This window comes from Colletes latitarsis, chromosome 2 (assembly GCF_051014445.1).
Source record: "Colletes latitarsis isolate SP2378_abdomen chromosome 2, iyColLati1, whole genome shotgun sequence".
Lineage (NCBI taxonomy): Eukaryota > Metazoa > Arthropoda > Insecta > Hymenoptera > Colletidae > Colletes > Colletes latitarsis.
This window is the reverse complement of record NC_135135.1, coordinates 20,889,420-20,909,944: the sequence shown is the minus strand read 5'-3', so window position 1 is coordinate 20,909,944 and position 20,525 is coordinate 20,889,420. Positions and strand designations below refer to the sequence as shown.

The 20,525-nt window shown below is 46.8% G+C and overlaps 1 protein-coding gene across 8 annotated transcripts in view; it reads right to left on the bottom strand.

The window, feature by feature from the left end:
• Sulf1 (Extracellular sulfatase Sulf1) overlaps positions 1 to 20,525 on the bottom strand; it is a 57,474-nt gene that overhangs the window by 16,728 nt on the left and 20,221 nt on the right. For 6 of the 8 annotated variants that reach the window (XM_076784053.1, XM_076784060.1, XM_076784058.1 and 3 more), the window contains exons 2-3: positions 10,173 to 10,479; positions 9,663 to 9,902 (exon numbers count right to left, since the gene is read on the bottom strand). In XM_076784053.1, the coding sequence (XP_076640168.1) occupies positions 9,663 to 9,902; positions 10,173 to 10,419 (487 nt within the window). In that variant the 5' untranslated portion in view covers positions 10,420 to 10,479. Of the gene's footprint in view, positions 1 to 9,662; positions 9,903 to 10,172; positions 10,480 to 20,525 lie in introns of those variants that run through there. The other 2 variants (XM_076784056.1, XM_076784062.1) reach the window with 2 other exon arrangements.

Here is a 20,525-nt window from a genome sequence, read left to right as displayed (position 1 = left end):
AACGAGTCTAATTGGCGCCTCGTCATTCCAGTTAATCACTGTCGTCGTGCTTTTCAGCTAGATAGATCGTCGGAAAAACGTTATCGGAAAGCAGACGCGGCTAGGTTAAATCTCGGCAATCTGACCCTTCATTTCCGGCAAGTCCTTCCGCGGCCGCTATTTTTCATCTCGATAACCGTCCACCATTTTAAGTTTCTAATATATTACCGTCGTTATCCGGCTTTCGTCTCGCGAAAAACGAGTATACGTCAAAGAATAACCTTCGATGTCGTTCTCGATTCAGCGCGGTCCGTTGGCGCGATACATCCTTTACATGAAGCCGTCGGTTGGTTTGGCCTATATTCCTGCTGCATAGTAGTGTATATTCGCTGCATCGATCGCTACACACCCTTCCTCCCCTCGTCCATTCCCTCGAATTCGTTTTGTTTGTTCCGACCGAAGCTCGGTCCGCGACTGGCGCCAGGATATCACGGATCCTCCTTCGTTCTTTTGTCCCGCTTTGTCGGACAGACCGATCGACCGACCGTGTGTCTCGGCTTTTTACGATCCGGACGCCGTCATCAAGGCCCGACCATTATTTTTGCATTTTCACTTGCACGCTGCGCGCTTTTTCTGCTTGTCGGTGCCGCGCCAGTGCGTTACGCGACCTTCCTCGCGTTCGAGATGCAACAGGTAACACACTGCGGCATCGATTGTGCGCTCGAATCGACCCATTTTTTCGTTTCGCGTTAGCTCCGTGGATCCATGATGATCGACGATCGCGAACCCTTTCGCGGGATACGCTTTGAAGCCAACTCGTGCCAAGATAATCTTCCGTAAGTCGATTCGGAGGATGTATCTTTGCTCGTTTTAAAAGGCAAAGCCTCCGGTTTTTTTCAACCTAAATTTAGACCATCGAAAGGATCCTTCGGATCTTCTCGCGAAAACGACAGGTCGAGTTGGCTGAATTAGCGAACGGTACAAAGCTAAGTGCACCGGTGTATTTGGAATATCGCGATGCGTCGAAACGGCAGTAGAAATTCCCAATTATTTCGGTCGGTAGTTTCGTGCGCTGAGAGTATTAACCTCTTTTCCAGGGCGGCTCGTCGATTGTTCGCGAGTCTATGTTCTATTTGTACGATTCAACGGCGGGGCGGTTGGCTCTGCGATTTAAAAGCGCATCGCATGCCTCTGCCTGCACCCTGGCTCCAACGAGCCCGCCAACGTTCGCCACGAGTCGCAAGAAGAATTGTATAACATATAGGATATTTCACGTCGAGCACAAATCACCGGTTATTATTCGAAAATTCCACGATCTCGGTCGGAGTACAAGCAGAGTCGAGCAGAAGGAAGACGAAGATGGACATGCGAAAACTCGTTCGAACAATAGATGCCCGTCGCATCGGGAATTCTAGGAAGGACGGAGTATTCTTAACAATACGAACGTTAAAAGTGCACCGAATTAACTTTCACAGACATATTTCGAGGTTGTAAAATATCTTGGTGGGTAAAATGCATTATTGAGTCACGCGATTACGCTGTTGTTTAGTCTCGTGGACTATTATATTCAATAAACGTGACACTTCTCTTGCACATTAATCATAGGAAACGTTCCTAACAACTTTTCTCTGTGTCAACGTCTCTCGACGATGCCGTCATTGTGCAGTTATCACGATTATGCAGATAATAAAGACAGATCTGTCTTATTAACCGTGCAAGCGTTCGTTAGCGTCGTAAAGATCTTCGTGTCATCTTCCTCTGCTCCTCGTTCATTCCCGATTGTTCATTTTTACCGTGGCAGATAGGTATTTGTCGAGTAGTATGCGTACGACATGACATATTAGCCAACGACGCCTGACAGACGCATGAAATGCGAGAATTAGAATCACAATGCTCGATACATTTACAATCAATCGTGAGTGTTCGGCGAGTTGTACGCTATCGAAGGGAAGAGTCTCTCTTATTCGCAGCTGCACCTGCATTATCTATTTGCGACGACTCCCACGTGCGTACAGCACATTGCCGTTTGATATTCCTTGGAATCCGAGTGGGTGGTTCGCATAGTAGGTACTATGACAGCGTCTTTTAGTATCCCGTGAACATTATTATTCTACGACGATAACGAGCACATAATCAAGGTACATACGAATATAGTAAATGTGGCGATTAAACGGATCTTAACCATCGGAGAGATTCTCCTTGACGGACCCTAGTTAGTGCTTTTAGACGAGTGAAATTTCGTCAAACTATTCTCAGATGCGTGACCATAGTGTGTTTCCGTATTTTGCAATTCGTTTATACATAGATCCCGAGCGAAGAAAATGGGCGCGCGACGGGCGTTGTTCGAGGAGCTTGCGGGAACCCGTCGTTCCAGCAGCTTGAGGTGTCATTCGTTTTCACTCAATAGTAGGGAACATCGCGCGCCTTTTGACGACGGCGCAGAGAGGGTCGCAAAACCCCCAATGAATGCACCGATCCGTAAGAGCTGCACCTGCATCGTGGGGGCCCTTTTGTGAGCACGGTGTGCGCGACCCTCGTGTATCTTTCAGCGAACGTGTGGGTGCCCTACGTTAGTCCCGCTCGTCTTCGACCTCCGCCTCTCCTACCTTCTCTTCTCGACGCAGCTCCGCTTCTCTTTCCGTCGTGTCCCACGAGCACTCGAAAAACTGGCGGCCGCGTCCTCTCGAGCCGTAACAACCAGGAACACAATGCTCTTCCATGGGTCTGCTGTAGCGCGGCGCGATTTAAATTTAGATAATCTCACCTGCACGAACCGGAGGAACCCTCGCGCTACCTGCACGCCGCGTACGCGCTCAGGATACACCGCGCTCCCTGAAACCAGAGGCTAACCGTTTTTTATCGTTCCACGCGCGAAAACGTTAATTACACGCGTTGGGTACAACCGAAATTCCTCAAGCAATCTCGTTGCAAAGTTTCTTCGTCCCTTCGTTTTCAATCCCAAGCTTCTTCGATTAGGACAATACCTGCCTACTTCGTTATAGTTTTCGATAAAAATGTCATATCTAAGATCTGGTATCCGACTTAGGGCTGCGAAACGACCGGGGTTGCGTCTTGTATCTCTTAATATTCGGTATCTCGACTGGCTGTGCCCTTCTATGTTACATCACAGACACATTCATGGAGATGTGCTGATGCGATCCAATGGATCCTGAGAGATACACGAGGTACAGTCCTATGGAGAGTAACGACTACGTCAGCGACGAGCCGCGCAGCAACAACAGCAACCTGGGCATTCTGATAACGCCCAGTACTCGCTCCAGGATCCTCACGAACGGTCCAGCCGACTTTCGTGCGGTACCTTCGCATCTCTGCTTGTATCTATGTTCAGTTCCTCCCGTCCCCCCTCCTTTTCGGATCGTACGATCGTGTCCATGCTACATAACTTGAATAGCGCTCGGATATTCTCTTCTGGGTGTAGATCTTCCGCCGTGCTCGCCTCTCGAAATAGCCCTGATGGAAACACGCTCCTCCTGAAATCCCATTAATTCCTACGCAGACCGAAACGCTTTTCCTCAAATCTTACAATTATACCGATGTAAAAGTTTCAACGGCACGAAACAAAATGGTGCATTCTCTGCGTTTCGATGAACCGGTTCGGTTTTATAGAAATATTCGAACAAGTTTCGAGGAACACGGGCCCGTACGAAGCTCGCGAATTATGAGACAGCGGACGGGGATCACAAGTTGAACAACGCGATATATCGTTTACTAGGATCTCCACGAGTCATTGCAAGCCTCTATCCCTCTTCTCTTGCTTCTCTCTCGCTTACTTGTATCCACGATTCAAGGAATACCCTATTCGATCGCCATATACGACATCCCGGAACCGTGCGAACTTACAAGCGTATAAGGAGATTTGTTTTATTACTAGCTAGGCTCGCAACCTGGTGCGTGAGGGTAGACGAGTCGAGTGTAGGTTCTTGGCACGCATCGATGCGAAAATACGGCCGCGAACAATCGAGCATGCCAGCGAAACGTAAATCCAGTATAAGGGGACACAGCCCTGGCCATGAATTTTCTTCGCGTTGGACATAACCGTGCATCGAAACGGGTTGGAAATCGCGCAACTAAATTCGAATGGAGATTTTATTAAAGTACAAGTTGCGGATAACGGTAACTATTCGGTCCCATCGTAGACTGTTTTGAATACTACATAGTTCGAGGCGTGTTGCTCCCACATGTCGGTGATCAAACGCCACAGGATTGGATCTACGTGTACGCCACGGTGAAACAATTTCTCAACTAATAAAATAATAATATCCGCATGTCGCAGTCTCCGAATTGAGATCCACATTGAAATACCATGAATCGACGTCGGAAAAAATATAAAGAAATTTAGGAAGATGATTTAGGTACACGGTCTCAAAAATTTAATCGATATTTTAGAAGCATATTGCGCGTAGCAGAGACGCTTCGTTATTATGAGAATGCGAATCATTCTATGAGATACTGCGAAATGCAACTGCAAACGGTTCAGCGGTTTTTCGATCCTCTCGCGAACAGAGTTTCAGGAAACACGCGTGCAACGTGGTAAAACGCGAAACCGTCGAGCGAACCGCTAATTATTGAGAGTATATCCGCAAGAGCGGCTAGAATATACACCTTTCGAACAGAAAAACATTCGCTGGAGGTATAAACGCAGTACAAAGATCTCGTGGAAAAAGGAATAAGCGAATACCAGCGCTGTTTATCGAGGATATCGTGCAATGGAAGTCGCACTTCTCACGACGGTTTGCGTCCCTTTTTCAAAAAACTTACCTAAACGTATACTTACACGACTTGTATTTTTTTTCACTTGCAACTGTTTCGCTGCACGCCAACGACTATCTGTTAGAACATGCAGCACACTCGCGTGATATCCTTTCCGAGAAATCGAGATCGAGATCCCGCGAATGGCCTGGATTAATAAGTGTAACATGCCGGTGTTGAATTTGCATAGGCAGATCTTCGAGGCGAAAGTAGATAGATCCACAGGACGTCGATCACCGTACGCGGTTTGTTCGCGAAATCCATTAAGATCTATCAGATATTCTATTAAGATATCAGGACTTGGGCAACGATGCACCGATGCACGAATGCCATGCGCCGCTGGATGCAACCTTCGATAAATTCCAACTGCTATTTTTCGTGTCGGTTGCGAGCGCGCATTCAAAGGGTTCTACCATTTACGAAGGACGCGATTTAAAGTTAAAAATGCATCGAGCGATTTTAGGCAAGATGCAACGTTTTGTTTGATGATCGTCTTCCTCGCTGTTGGGATTTTCGTTTAACAGGTCTGACCGGTGTAAGGTACGCTACCGAATGTTTTCTCTCCCCATTCTCACTTTCAACACTTCCAGCATCGAATCGAGTCCTTTGGTTATCCTACCGTCGAATCTATCCTTTACCTGACGCGGGTTTCGACGCGTGTGTGGCCTTATCATTATACCTTACGGGTCGCAAAGGGCGTCTTAAAGGGAAAAAGTATCATCTTAAGACGCTGTCGAAACTCTCGCCTGCTTGCTTCTCGAATATCGTCTACTCGAACAATGTTTAGTTTGTTCTCCTGAATTCTCCAGAAACATTATTTGTTTAACAACGTTTTCTGCGAGACGCGTAAAATTTATGTTTTGTAAGCACTAGGCGCTGCGTCTATTGTTCCAACGCTCGTTTCCTAGCTATTTTATCTGCGAAACGATCGTGTACGAATATTTTCCTCGGAGAACAGTTTTGCTATAAGTTCGCGTTTTATACGAATTACCCTGTACATTGAATTCATTGTTTAAACAGAAAAATCAATAGGAATCGTCTAAGCATCGAGCGTTGCGTACCGTTTTCTCTCTCGCGGACGATAACACGAAAGGACTCGAACAATGGAGGCAAATACCGTTGCCTTGGCTACGCCTCGCATTTCCTTCCTGTCGTCGCATTATGCATCGAGACGGTTTTAATAAAGAAAGACCGCGCGGCACATCGATCGGCGATCGAAGGTCGTACCGCGTAGGTATCGCGGACGCGGTTTCGTGAAATTCAACCTTCGCGAGCAGAAGGGAAAACGAGAACCTCGGTCGGCCGAAAGATTCTCGTACGCGTAAAACTGGTACTCCCGGTTTCGTATCCCCGTTTCATATCTGTTGGCAAGATTCACGCGCATGCACCCTCGTGTAACGCGAAACGATCACGAGGACTAGTTCTCGGACCTAATTAGCATCGGCAAATTCAGTTCTAGTTTCACGCCCGTCCGACAACGTGGGGTCGCGAACGCAGCTTAAAGGTGAGGCCAGGCTAACGTATGCGCGCGTGACAAGATCCTCTTGCGAAGATAGCGAAGAAAATTTGTCGCCCGGCCTGCCAGCCCCGGTATTCTGGTCAGGGACACAATGTACAACAGACGACGATAACGAAACCAGTTCTCTTTCTTTGCCCGTTCCGTACCGGCCCCCGATCGGTCGATCGTCGCGGATCACGGCTCATAATTATTCGCGAAGCGATGCAAACGATCCTACGAACGTCCAATCGACGCCCCACGCGTCGAATATCTTTCTCCCTAGGACCAGATGGAAACGTAAAAAGGTTCGACGATCGTTGAGACGGAACCGCGAAAATAACAGGTTCTTAATTTTCGAGACGGTAGAAAAAAAAGAATAGCCAGAAGCCGACAGTCACGAGCAAACCGGATCGCAAAGCTGAGGTTTGTTTAATGCCTCTGTAATTTAAACTCATTTCATCCGAGATGGATGGCTGTCCGGTCGAAGGTGAATTACGCTGGATAAATTAATTAATTATCACCGTTTCTCTCGATACGACGAAAGGTTATATCCAGCGTCTTTTTACTTTAAAAGAAGAAACAAGGTTTCGTTAAACGATTGAAACGTTACTGGTCTGGCAAAACAAGACCGACCAAGGGAAATATTACGATAATTAGCCGACGCTGTCGCTCGAAAGTCGCGACGGTCTTATTTCAACGAACAAGACCACTTCGCTTAAATATACGAGGGCGTCGCGCGTCGCAAAATTTTGGAAATCTGCCAATCCCCTACCGGATGTGGACGAGGCTTAAAGGCTGCGAGGCCTGGACTCTTTCAGGGAGCAACGTCCTACCTCCTCGAATATGGTCTTACGTAGAGAAGCTGGTGTAGAAGTACGGACAACGGGGAGACATGGACGGACAAGGAGAGACGTCGTCCGTCGTGGTTAAAGGGAATGCGAGCTCGAAGGGCTCACCCAACAGGAGTCCGTCTACCCGTCGAAGGGTCGAACTGTCACGATCGTGAGAAGATTTTTTGTCTCCGCTCGCGTTCCTGTACTAGTCGTGATCTCTTTTCTTATGTACTCCCCCGGTGATCGTCGACGACGTTGCCCGGGGAATTCGAATGCACAGGGGCCGGTTTCGTCCGTCGTTTTTACGAATAATCGTCCGGCAAGATAGCCAGCAGGATCTATGCACGCTTGTGCCTGAGATACGAGAACCTTCGGTCTAATTTACAAGATCCTGTTGCCGAGACGCCGGTGCCCTAGCTTTTAAGTGACGCATGTCGTCGATAACTGGCACTGGGTCTACGTAAGGACAAGTATTTTTCTGTGGAACGTAAAAATATAGGGGAAAGTAAAACACGTACACTGACAGGAATAGATTATTTACCGAAGGGACATTCGATTGTTCTCGCAACGATAACAACTACTACTTTCTGATCAAATTTCAACTATACTCGGGATTCGTGGCAATCGATGAATAATAAATACGTGAAATTAACAAGACGGTGATAATTTAGGCCGAGGATTTTTTATCGCGTACCTTTGCCTCGATACATTGACCGGGAATTTGGGTATAGCTCTCGACCGTAATTTTCTGTAATGGATCCGCGAAGCTAACAGTAGATCAATTTTAAGCGTAATTTGGAAATAAGTCCTGAGATATAGAGATAAGTATTCGGCAAAGTAGGTTATCCGAGTTACGTGCTTCTGCCGAAGATAAAAGTGCAAAGCACGACGAGGGGAGGAAGCTTTAATCAGTTACCGCCAACTCCTCGAATAGCCTTGTCGGAAGTAGGACCGAAAGGTCTTTTCTCTCCAGATTACAATGTTTCCGAACGTTTTAAGACTTCACCGATGAAATTCCTCGAAAGTAAATTTAAAACCAAGCATGATAGCCGAGCCTGAACCTTGACAGAATTACCCGAGCCAAGATGGAACTGTCAAGGAGAATCTATTTTTCCTTCCATCTTACCTCATCGAGTTTACCCAGGTATTCCATTTCGCGTAGAATATTACGTTGTTGTAGCTTCACGGATAGTTTACCAGCTACTCTGGCATTTTGGATGGGGAGCTATTCTAATAAAACGCGACTGCTTCGAAGGATACTCGTTAAACGTTCGATTCGCCCTTTAAACGGTTGGTTCTCGATCATCGAACGTCCTTTAAATAATCCCAACGCGATTAAAACTCCAACTGTGCCGGCGGTCGGCCCCGTTCGAGTTTTCGATGCCTCATAATTGCGTTTCATCGATCCCTCTCCGTCGGGGATGCATCGCAACACGATGAAAGCCCGGTGTATCTCGAGTAGATAGTATCTAGCGAACAATGCAAATAACAATCGATGCATTCTCGGTGCGATTCATCCGTCGACGGAAGAGGTACGAGGCGCAACTCGATCTCCTCGCGCGCGAACACGTTGCAATCGTTTTCGGCAGCGGCGAAGATGCTTCGGAGCGTTTCTACGATCGAGCAAGATTCGTCGGATAGTCGGAGCGGGCCAGAACGGCCGGAGGAGATCAGAATTGCGGGTCGACGCGCGGGACAAACTCGCCCGGCGAGATCGAACCCGAGAAATTCTACGGGAATCCAGTACCATATTAGTTGCGGCTGAATTCGAACGTCTCGGCTGGCACGTAATTACGTCCGAGGAACGAGAATCACGGAACCGTGGCACGAAAATAAAATGCGACCGGCCAGGTAGCCGGCACCGTGTTTTTCGGAACGGCGCGCCTCGAGATTTTCTAATTGTTTCAAGCTCTTGGTTTCGTTCCGTAATCACCGTTAGTATCGACAGGGTTAAACGGCGAACGTAAGATTCGAAAACGGCTTTCGACCTGTTCTCAATTGAAAAATTTCTGCCGCGGCGAATGGACCGTTTCCACGGTAATTGCTTATGCAACAAGGATTTATCGTGTCGAAGGTACTTGACTCCAATTACGCGCGGCGAGTCCGTTGCGCTCGCGGGGAAATAAATAGAAACGCTTCGCTTCAATTGAAGGTGGCCAGATTCTCTCGTATTGCAATGTCAGAGGTCAGCGAATGCGCAGTGGCGTCCCCGCGGCCGTTCCGTTGGATAACCGACGTCGTCGACAAATGGCAAATTCCTCTAACCGCATAGTCATTAAGTTACGATCAGCGACCGCTAACGAAGAACGCGCCGCCATAAATAACCTCCCGAAGAATCTCGACGCGACTAAACGCCCCGTCGACAACTACAAATTGCGTAAATTATACGGTCGTCGATACACCGGGAGACTGTCGCAACGATTCGAGCAAGAAACATAATGTACGTACACGCCGCGCCGAGACGGTTCAACGTTTACGCGACTCATTCTACTGGCTGTCGTCGTCTAGAGCGACGAGCACGCAGCGAGGAAGGTTCGTCGTCGAGAAGGGTGGAAAGGGATCGTTCGTTGACGAGCACTTACCGGTACGGTATCCTGCGTTGCTCAGGTAAGCGGCGAACGAGTGCGGCTCGTGATCCCGTTGCCATTGGGGGCTGCTGCAGTTGTCGTTGTTCGTGAAGACCTCGTGATTGTGAACGTAACGGCCAGTCAGCAACGAGCTCCTGCTTGGACAACACATAGGAGTGGTCACGTATGCGTGTCTCAGCTCAGCTCCCTCGTCCCTTATTCGCCTCAGGGTCCGTGGCATGAAGTTCAGCGAACCTAAGGGATTGGACCAACCGCAACAGACGATCAAAAGATTCGTTTGGCGAATCTATGTACGCGCCGAAAAGAACTCGGCTCCTATTCAAACGCAGATAAAGGATTCTCTCTCCTTCTCCTTCGCGCACACGGACGCGCTCAGAGATTACTTTCTCGTAGACAAGTTCGATTGGAATCGAACCTTTGCTTTTACCTCTACTCGTTTTTCGATCGAGATACATACTTTTGAAAACAATTGTACAGGCGCGATACAAATAAAATAGAACTAACCCAGTTCGACGTCCTGATCGTCTGTCAAAATCAGGACTATGTTTGGTTTTCTCTCTCTAGGCTGCTGATACGGCAGATAGGGTGAGTTCGACTGTGAGTTGTAATTGTTGTTGCCATTGTAATTAGACTTGTGAAGGGAACCGCGACGCTGACCACCGTAAACGTCGTCCGCAGGGGCGTCCGCGTCCGTTCGTCTGGCATTGACACCCAACAATAGTACGGCTAAAAACTGTAGTAACTTTCTCATGGTGGCTGGTCGTCGGTTGCAGGCTCTTCCTCTCAATCGGATGTCATATCATGGCTGCTACTGTAACAAGCGAGGCGCGTCGCGCGTTAACAAAAGTTTGCTTCTGACGTTAATTGGATCGAAAGCTCGATAATTCCTTCTTACAAGCTCTAACCTTCCACCAGATCGATATTGAATCAAACGCAAAACAGGGGACTTTAGCGACAAATAATATAATAATAATTCTTTATTTACATTTACAATTTCGAACGTCAACGATAGAAAAGGGTTATGAATAATAGATCGTCCAAGTACCTACAGCAATATTTTAAAGGATTGCGGGTTCCCAGGACTTCCATCGCGGCATAAAAATGAATTTTACACGTGTATGCGTTTTCTAGACGTGCCACACAGGAAGATCGCACGATCGCGGCACAACTGGTATCGCTCTAGGGTAAAATTCTTGCGCGACCAAAACTGATTGCATAACAGCTTAATGCCACACGGTGCGTGGTAGTATGTGCGACCGTTTATTATTACCAATAACGCATGGTTCGATCAGGCAGCGTGCGAAACAATTAACGAAGAACGCGATCGATTTCCAGTCAGAGCGCAACTCTATCGAATGGCTCGCTGGCTGGACGTGATCCTTGTAACAAAATATTTAGCCGGAGTAGATCTTATTGCTCGGAGAAAGATGAAAGACGTAAAAAAGCATGGACGCGGCCTAACCAGGCAATGGGCAGCGTGTACGCCACAACCATAATCGGATAGCTGGGGGTTTTATGGGAAACCCTCGTCATTCCTCGGCATTCCTCCTGGCGGACATCCCGCGAACGACCAGACCCTCGTAAATAGTCGTTAGCACCTGTATTATCCGTGTCTCGTTGAATGGATTATAGTTGCCGTTTATATCAACTTTCTTCAGTCTATGGTTTCTCGCTAGAACAGGTACTTCTTTATTATTTCTCGTTAATATCTCAGCTAGAGGCACTGGCGGCGGTGTCTCGAGCGTCGGAAGATATTTTAGGTTCGGTTTAAAAGCGAACGCGATTCCGATCGAAGGGTGGAAGGAAGAAAGATGATCCGAAGTTTTACGACGCGAAGCAGAATACAGACGCGAACAACCGACTGTCTATACCTGTAGTAAATTTATTCGAACAGATTCCTACGGGCTTGCAAAAACGCCGAGAAAAGACTTTTTCCTGGCGGGAGAAGAAAGGCGACATTCGCGTAGCGATTCATTCTCTTCCGACCTATTTCCTGTAAAATACGGTCTTTTATTAAATTTCGCGAAACGTGCGATTCTGTTTTCGCTGTTTCGACGACGCGACGAGAATAAGAAACGATCACGATCGAGGTGACGTTTTCTCAGTTATTGTTTCGTCCAAGCAACTTGCTTTCAAACGCTAATTTCCTACTGTGGCAAACCCTATTAGTTTGGTATTTCGTTTCAACATTTACGAGATTTCTCCTGCACGCGTCTTAAACACGATCGAGGTTGCGAATAAGTTCAGGTGCGAGGAGCCGTCTTGTAACGTACGAGAATCCACCTTCATAAAGTTCACGAGAATACACCTTTACGCAAAGACTCGCGCGTACATAGATCGGCGAAAGTGAGATTTCATCTTTACGTATCCACCTGGCGCACGGTATTTTACGTTGCTACAAGACCTTCGCGTGTCTTTGTGTACAAGATAGGGAGATAAAATAAGGAGATTCGAGAAATACAAACAGTTTATTTCCTCCGTATGAATTCCCTGGTGTTTCCTTGCCTATTCCTATAGAATTCTATGAACGTGCATCTACGATTTCTTTCGACAGAGCTAGTTTCGCTAAATGTTTCAACGTCTCCGTCCTGCTACAAATTTCTCTAGTCTTTTTAACACGCGTACGCGTCCCGATACGATCGAAGAAGCGTCGGGATTATGGATCTCTAATTAGCTCTATCCGCGACCGAAGCAAGTCGGTTGAAAGCGTGTCCAGAGGTGGCTGGAAAGATGTCAGGAAGTGATGTCACGGTCGATCTGGCTGCTCGATCCGGTGGCTCGGAACCCGCATTAATTACCGCTAATTGATAATCACCTCGTCTCTCCCGGTGCAGCAGGTAGGCAAATAAGAAGAGGACAGAGGCTGGAAGGCACAAGCATCGAAGAAACAATATGCTCTTTCTCGCTCTTTCGCTTCGTTCCCTGCGGGACTCGCCGAAAGAATCCTCGCACGATACATTATACAATTTATCGCGTCGTAATTGGCTGTTGCAGTCGTCGATTAATTCGCGATGGCTCGTGAAATTCGACCGAAACCCCTCGACGTTTCCGACGACGATGAAAAACTTGGAAACGCGCAAGCTCGCATCGGGCTCTACAATGCGGTCGAACGGTAATTAAATTTTGGTACGTGGAGTGTTGGTTTTTCGCTGAATAATTTGTATACCCTGAGCACACAACTTGCACGTTTCCGGGCAAAACACATCGGTGCATTGAACTCCATATTCCGTCTCTGTTTCTCGTGATCAAGAGTTCAAGCATCGAACTCGACAGAAGCTAAGAATAGTAAAACAATAATCTCTCCGTATGTTTCGCAACCGTAGGAATTGAGTAACTGGTATCGTCGAGTGTCGCCGTCGCGTTCGAAACCATTGTGCAAACCGCTATGTCTATAGGAAATAACTTGGGTGTCGAGAAGCCGGCGGGTTTTCTCCGTGCTCCTTGAACTGGGAAACCGATGATATCGATCAGTCATCAATTAGCACTCGATCTCGTTAGCGCTCACCGCCTAGTCGAAACCTAACCCGAACACTGTCGTACGCGAGCGTTGCATCCACATCGACATCGAGCCCCGTGGCTCGTTTGCATTCGATTCGCGGCGCGAACGTGCGCCCAAGTCTTTTTCTCTCTTTGCTACGTTCCATCTTCCTGCGTAGCCCCGGATCGTTTCCTTCGTCGACGTAATTTACGTACGCAAGAGCATGCTGAAAAGCAGCGTGGGTGGCGAAGCTATCGGCAACAGATACACGCTATATACGGTCGGAGTAGGTCGCAGGTAAAACGGATGTTACGTATTCGTAGCTCGCGTGTAAACCTGCGATGCGACACACGCTCTCCGTTCGGAGTGTAGGTCGATCTCTGTAGGTCGGCTCGTCCGAGGAAGTGAATATTCATTCGAGGCGTTCGCCCTGCGTGGGAAGCGCGACGAAATTTACGATCGACTAAACGATCGTGCCCGTTGATCACGATAACGATCAACGCCACAACGCCGGTGTCAGAAACGCGAGGCGAAAATCACATATCCCCGCGCATATGTGCCGTCCGATCGGGCAGGAATGCTCTGAAATGCGAGCTCGTACGAGCCGCGAGAATTCGCCTAGTTACTTGGATATGATTTACCGTAACGTTTCATTGCCTGCTGCTTTAGAACCGCGCGATCCTTCCGAGTATTTCCAGTTCTAACGCGAGTACAAATATTGACCTATTTTGTTTACGAGTTGTCTCGATTTATCATCGTTGTGCAAACGTAATGAGGTTAACTGTGGATCAATAGGCTACGGATAGTCTATTGGGTCGTAAAATGAGTCCTTGCATTTACGATTCTACGCAACGTAATCGCGAAGATGATCATTTCCACAGGCCTGTAGCAATAGGAGATAATTTCGAGCTAGCTTCCCTTGACCGTGATCAGAAATCTAACGAAAAATCCCGAGAGTTTAATTTACAGTTCAACGCCTCCGGCTATGATCGATTTAGTCCCGAGTCATCATCATTGGTTTCCTCCGCGTTAGAATTGGTCACTCGCACCGATGTTATTACGATTCCCCGTGTTAGCGCCATATCCGACGGACGAGATATTCTCGTCGTTTGAGAATCCCAATCGACAAGCTGATGATAGGCTGGAAGAACCGTCGGCAATCGCAACGCCAAGACGCGGATTAGACCATCTGCGGTTTACAATTGGCCGCGGCTCGTCGAGCAAATAACAAGCCAGTGAACAGTCGTGATTATCACGCAGACGCACACGTATGATGCATCGTTTTCTTCTTATAGACGTGATTCGACGATTCCAGAGATAAAACACAATTTTTATTCGCAATTTCACGATATCTTAACTCCGCCTTCGAGTCGGAATCGTGAACGGAATTGAGTTAGTATTCCGTGAAGGGCATTAAGATTTACGCACTACCTTGCGTCCTTCCGTACGTTGAACCTTTTTCTCTAAAACGCTGTAGGGGTGGAAACTATAATTCGTGTGTTTCCAGATACTTTTGATTGGAATGTTTTGTCACAGTTAACGCGCGTAAATTCTGCGGGCGTTTTGTATATCACCGTGCGCGGCATGTAATTTTTGACGTCACTTCCTGGGACAGAACAGTAGGAACGAGCGTGGACTGAATTCAGCGCAATCAGATAATGTGGCCGACGTATGTACACACGTGCAGTCGTGTTTCGACTTTACGCAACGCGAACGTGCGTCCACCGACCCGCTAGGGATGCAGTCGTCCGGTGCATCTGTTTCTAAGCTGCACCCGAAACGATATAGTCGTTACGGATACTTCACGGACTGTTCGATAATGGCCCTGCGAAGTCGTCGATCGTAGAATCAGAAATTGTGTTGCACTCGGTTTAAAGTGTTAACGGTACTCCTGCGCGACAAGCTGCACGCATCGACTAGAATAGATCATTGATTTTTCTCAACCGATACGGCCGCTCCGAGGAACGCTCGAGTCTCCGAGACGAGAGTGGTGCGAGTCCAAAAAGTTGTAAGATCGAGTTCCACGTTGCTACTATTTATGTCAGGCTTGTAAAAAATGTAACTTATCGCGTGTTATTGGAAACTTTCTAATAACTGCTTCCTGGAACGATAATACACAAGTTAACAAATTTACAAGATTTCGAAACGGGATACCGTCGATTCCTGATTAACTGTGGACGTTGGTAGATGTTAGGATGATCGTATTTCGCAAAATGAAATATTTGAAAATGTTTAAACCCGCGCAAAAAATGGCTGAACCATTTTGATCTCTGTGGATCTGGTCGCTACGTGTGTACAGTCATGTTCGACAAATTCAGCTAGAAGGGAAGTTCCCTGTCCCACATTTTCGATCTATGCGCGTGTTTGTGCGGCATGCACTGGAGATATCATGATAGCCGTTTCCTGCATCCGCCTGGAAATCGCGCGGATTCGTCCGTTAATTAATTTAACTGTCCTAGCGGAGTCACGGGATTGAACCGTGGCACGCGTGTTCTACGCAAACGACGATTTGCTCGTGTGACTGTCGCCACGGTGATTCAACGGGGAGGATGTTAAAACAATTAATGTAACAGAACGGTTACAGCATTCGTTTTGCGTGCTGCTTTTAGATACGACTACGCTGTGCTTCGTAGTTACTGTAATAGTTTGTTACGAGCATTAAACGAACGTGTCTTGATAATCGAGATAATTGCGCGTAACAATCTGAAGACTATCCTCGAAACGACACAACTTCTGAAAACGGAGGTTTCTTCTAAAACTACTTAGACAATTGTCGGATTTGACGAAGAAGATAACGCATGTTTGAGGCGAAAGAAAGGACTCTGTACAAGCGAATAAAAGCTACTTGGATTTTAACGAGCTAAATGAAACGGCAAGTTAACGGGCAAACCCAAGGATCCAGTTCCGTGTTCGAAAGCGAACCAAGTCGTTCGTTCGGACGCTTTCTCCCGACACAAGCATGCATACTTTATATGAGATGTATGTGGTTCGGGTCTGAGCGTATCATCGCAGCGAACGACACCCCGATCGAAGAAATAAACGAAAGAACGAGGCCGCCGCGCGATGGAAGCGTCGAAACGCCTAAGAGCGTTTGGCGAGCGCGAAAATGAGAAACGAGGAAGGCGCCTCCGCGCGACGCCACCACGTACGACCAGTTATTGTTCTCGGACGAGAGGCCAGAGATTTCGAGGGTAAGATTTCCGAGGGGGCAGCTTCTCGAGCGCGATGAGATCGAGATCGTATCGCGTCGCGTTCTACAGAACCTCGAGGACTCGGCGTTTGAATGAAAGCTGCGAGCAGAGCGAGATAAAAACGAGGCTTTCTGCAGAGTAAACATCGTTGGCGAGATAAATCGGAAATTTTTCAGGGAACGGTGATGCGTGAGGGGGAAAAAATCGTCAACTTTATTGCCGAATCTAATTTTCCAAAGTGCTTTCCCCGCGTTCCGCTCGAATATTTCATACGCGTTTCCCGTGGAAATGTTTCGAAATCCGATTCGAGCGCGTGGAATAATGTCGAGAGTTCAGAGCTCTCGCGTTACTTGAATTTCACGACCTTTAATTAATTCTGTTAATTTATCGAAACTCGTCGGGCGCTACTTGATCTCTGAAAACATCCCCGAACCTCGAAGGCGTCATCCCCCCGTCGGTCTGTTCGTTATTCGCATCGAAGCAACATTCGAGATCGTAATCAGGAGAAAGCGGGGAAAGGCTGGCGTGAACTGAAAAGGTCGCGGTTCGATGCAGTGGATAACGCACAATTAGCGACACGTAATTAACGAGGGAGAAAAGGGCGGGAGTCGGTGCGACTGTTTACTCGCGTGCGTGCACGTTGCACGTGGAGGACGAGGGGCGAAGGGCGATGCGAATGGGGGAAAAGAGTGAAAGACTAAGTTGACAGACGAGCAAGCCAAGGCAGACGAGTCGAAGGGTAAAAAGAGAGAACGATCGTGGCAAGACAAGGACCGGACGAGACGAGAGAATGCCTAGACTGCTTGGCGGCTGCTTTATCAGCCCACGCATCCGAGTTCCTGCGTTTTAACTTCTAATGCGCGAATTTCCGGATGTTCTGCCTCTCTTTGTTCGCATTCCGTTCAAATACGTCGAGTATCGTGATTTAAATAACGGTAGAATCTCTATTATCCAATCGCTGTTTAATCGAACGTTCGATTAGTCAAATAATATCGTTCTAGAAACGAAAATAAATCCGTCAATTTGATTAACGTAACGATAGGAATATATGTATATTCTAATTAAAAGGGAAACTACATTTTATTGTAGCCATCAACATGTCAGGGTTCGATAAAAATATATGCAATCAATGTCCGTAAATCTAGTATTAAGTACGATTAGTCGACTTATAAATACAAATTATAGAGTCGATACCGGGATACGTCAAACGAAGAAAAACAAATACCCGATAACGTCAGTACTTGTTAATATGTCTGTTTACGTGTACTTCTTAATTAGGGTTTGTCGAATAGAATACGTATTTCTCTTTTAGCGACTGTGATAAGTATCGCGTAGAGTAATGCGAACGTAAATTCTGAAAGGAAGAACTGCACGTCGTGCACGGTATAGTAACGCCGTAAATTTCTAAAATTTTTATCGTCAAAGTGCATCGATATTCCAGCCTCGTCGGGGTTTTTTACTTTCGCTCGATTAATATGCCAGGAATATTGCCGCGATAACGCATGGAGCGCGTGACTCCCACAAGATAATATTTCTCTCCGTTATCCCGTTCTCCCATGGCGCGTTTCGTTCCGGTAATTAATATGCCGCGAAACAGTCATTTTTATTCGCATTTTTCCGCCAGTCAATCCGCCGTTTAATTGCTACACCTGTATTATAAAGGACCGACGTCGCTTTCGCGTTCATCGAGCTGCGTGACTAAACCACACCGTGCTGAAAAAAGGGTTACACCCTCGGTGAAATGTATTCTCCTTCGAGAACACGCCTCCCTGTCGAAGCGACGCGGAATAATTTAATCATTCGATCGTTAATTGGGAATCGTTGTCGCGGAGAATAATATTTTCGGCGACTTCTCCGTCGACGAGGATAGTACTCCAAAATACACTACATAACGACAATACGGCTTCAATTATTTACACGCTTTGCATATTAGATTCCTAGTTGCCAAGAATGAAGAAAATACTGTCGAACGATCGAGCGTTTGCGCAATTTGTACGACGCGAGTATGTTAAAGTTTCAGACGCTACGATGATACGTGCACATGTTACCCGGTGATTTTATTTTCGTACCGAGGGTCTCGTTTTTTCGCAAAGAGCGAGACTCGTGGAAGAAAGCGTTCCGGCCGAAGACAGATTGCGTAACGGGCCTCGTTACTCTTCTCGACACCCCGAAGAAATACACGTTGTACCAACGGAAGTAATCGCGTTGCATAATCTTCGCAGCTCCCATGCACACCCGAGCCGTGAAGTTGCATGTTGCGGGCTATTGCAACCGCCTCATCCTTGAACGAAGCCACAAGGTGGATTAATAGCTTGATCGTATTCCCTCGATCGGGTCTTGGCTCTCTGCGAAGACGACAGGCCGCTGACGTCGTCGTCGGAGCAACAGACCAAAAAAAAAACAGTTGACCAGGAAAATGGCGTGTGGCAGCGTTGATGCAATATCGGCACGTATCGGTACCATCTTCAGACGTGCACTTTAGTTAATGCAGTCGGCGGTCTGCGGTTGCTATTTCTCACGGCGTGCGACTCTCCGTACACGTAGAACCGGGAATGGGGCCCCATCTGCTCGAATGGCGGCGTTTAGCACTCGCGTTCGTGACACAGGAGAAGAATGGACGGACGAGTTTAAAGTTTCGCGAGGGGGCAAGTATTCTTGAAATCGAAAGAGACCGATCTTTGAATCCGGGTCGGCAGGTTCTCGAAAAGAATTTAGTAACGCTTATGCGATTCGAATGCAACATCTTCTTACGGTTGGAATTAGTCTGCGAAAATGGAGTATCGAAGGAGTCGTCGAAACACATTTTTGTTGTTTTAAGAATGTATCTCATTTGTTAACGGAAGACGCTCGAATTAATTGACGCAACGGAAATCGGAATTAAATTATGTATGAGAAATTTCAACCGTTATCGATACTTTCAGCTAAAATGGTTCAAACTTCGTGAATCGACAGGTCGTTACGGAGCACAGGTATCTCCTGTCAATAATTCACGTCGAAACTTGTGAAATTGATAAGTGGTGAATGTTTCCCGGCCGGATAACAGTTTAAATGATTTACTTCTGAACGAGGGAGTCGCCCGATACGCGGGGCTCATGGATTTTCAGAAAAATGTAATAACAGGTTGCCCACTCGATCATAATATGTACTTAGCAGGTTTCCAGTTCTTCGGTTGGCCAATTAAATTCATTTGCTTGAAATTATCATCTCGAGGAACGGGCGCGGAAAGTGTTTTGCATCGATCCTCGAGCGTGTATTTCCAGACGAGGAATTTTTTCGCCAATCGTGTTGATTAATTGCAATCGGAATCCTAACACATTCGTTAGGTTATTACGGATCGAACTCGTTTTTCTCGTTGGGTATAAAATCGCAAGTGATTCCATGTACCGTCGTGATCTCTTATCCGAATACAAACAAACGAGCCACGCGTTTGTTAGCGATCATTAGCCAAAGAACGAAACGAACTTGGAATTTTTTCCCTTAATAACTTTATCGGTTCTCGAATTACGCGGAACGACGACGCCCTCAAATATATTATGCGGAGATCTAAAAATACCTCATACATAATCGCTACGTTTGAGATTTCTTTGATCGGAATGGACTACGCAGTCTACCCGTGTTTCGGGCAATCGATTAACGCGTACCGTTGAGAATGAATAATTGGCTGCTTTAATAAAGCCAAAACTCATCAATATTAATGGCCCGCTGTCTTTTCTCTCTTTTGAACGAATCCGAAACCTGAATTTTAAGAACTCCGCGTCTCGATGGGCGTTGAGAAGCCTCTTGTAATTCATCTGCAAGAATGTACTCGGGGAACAGGCTAGTTTCTGTTTTTAATTTCCATCGGCACATGTTTATGGTCATTGCTTTAAGCTTTGAAGATTAAAGCACAGACGGCTGAACGATACCAATGTACTTTCTCCGATCGAGAAGTTGATCGATACTTCAGGATTATGTCACGGAAACGACACTCTTCGGTAAGTCTCGATCGGAGCAACTGGCAATTAGGTCCGATTTACACGATTCTTTAAATCAAATTTAATCCAGGCTTATCCGATAGTTCTGATAGAGTGTACGAATGCAACTGTTTTTTCGGTAGCTTAATGTTCCGAAGGTCAGTCGAAGATTAGTGCTATGGAAGTTAACAATAAATTGAATGTTACGTATACAGGTTTGCAACACCAGATAATC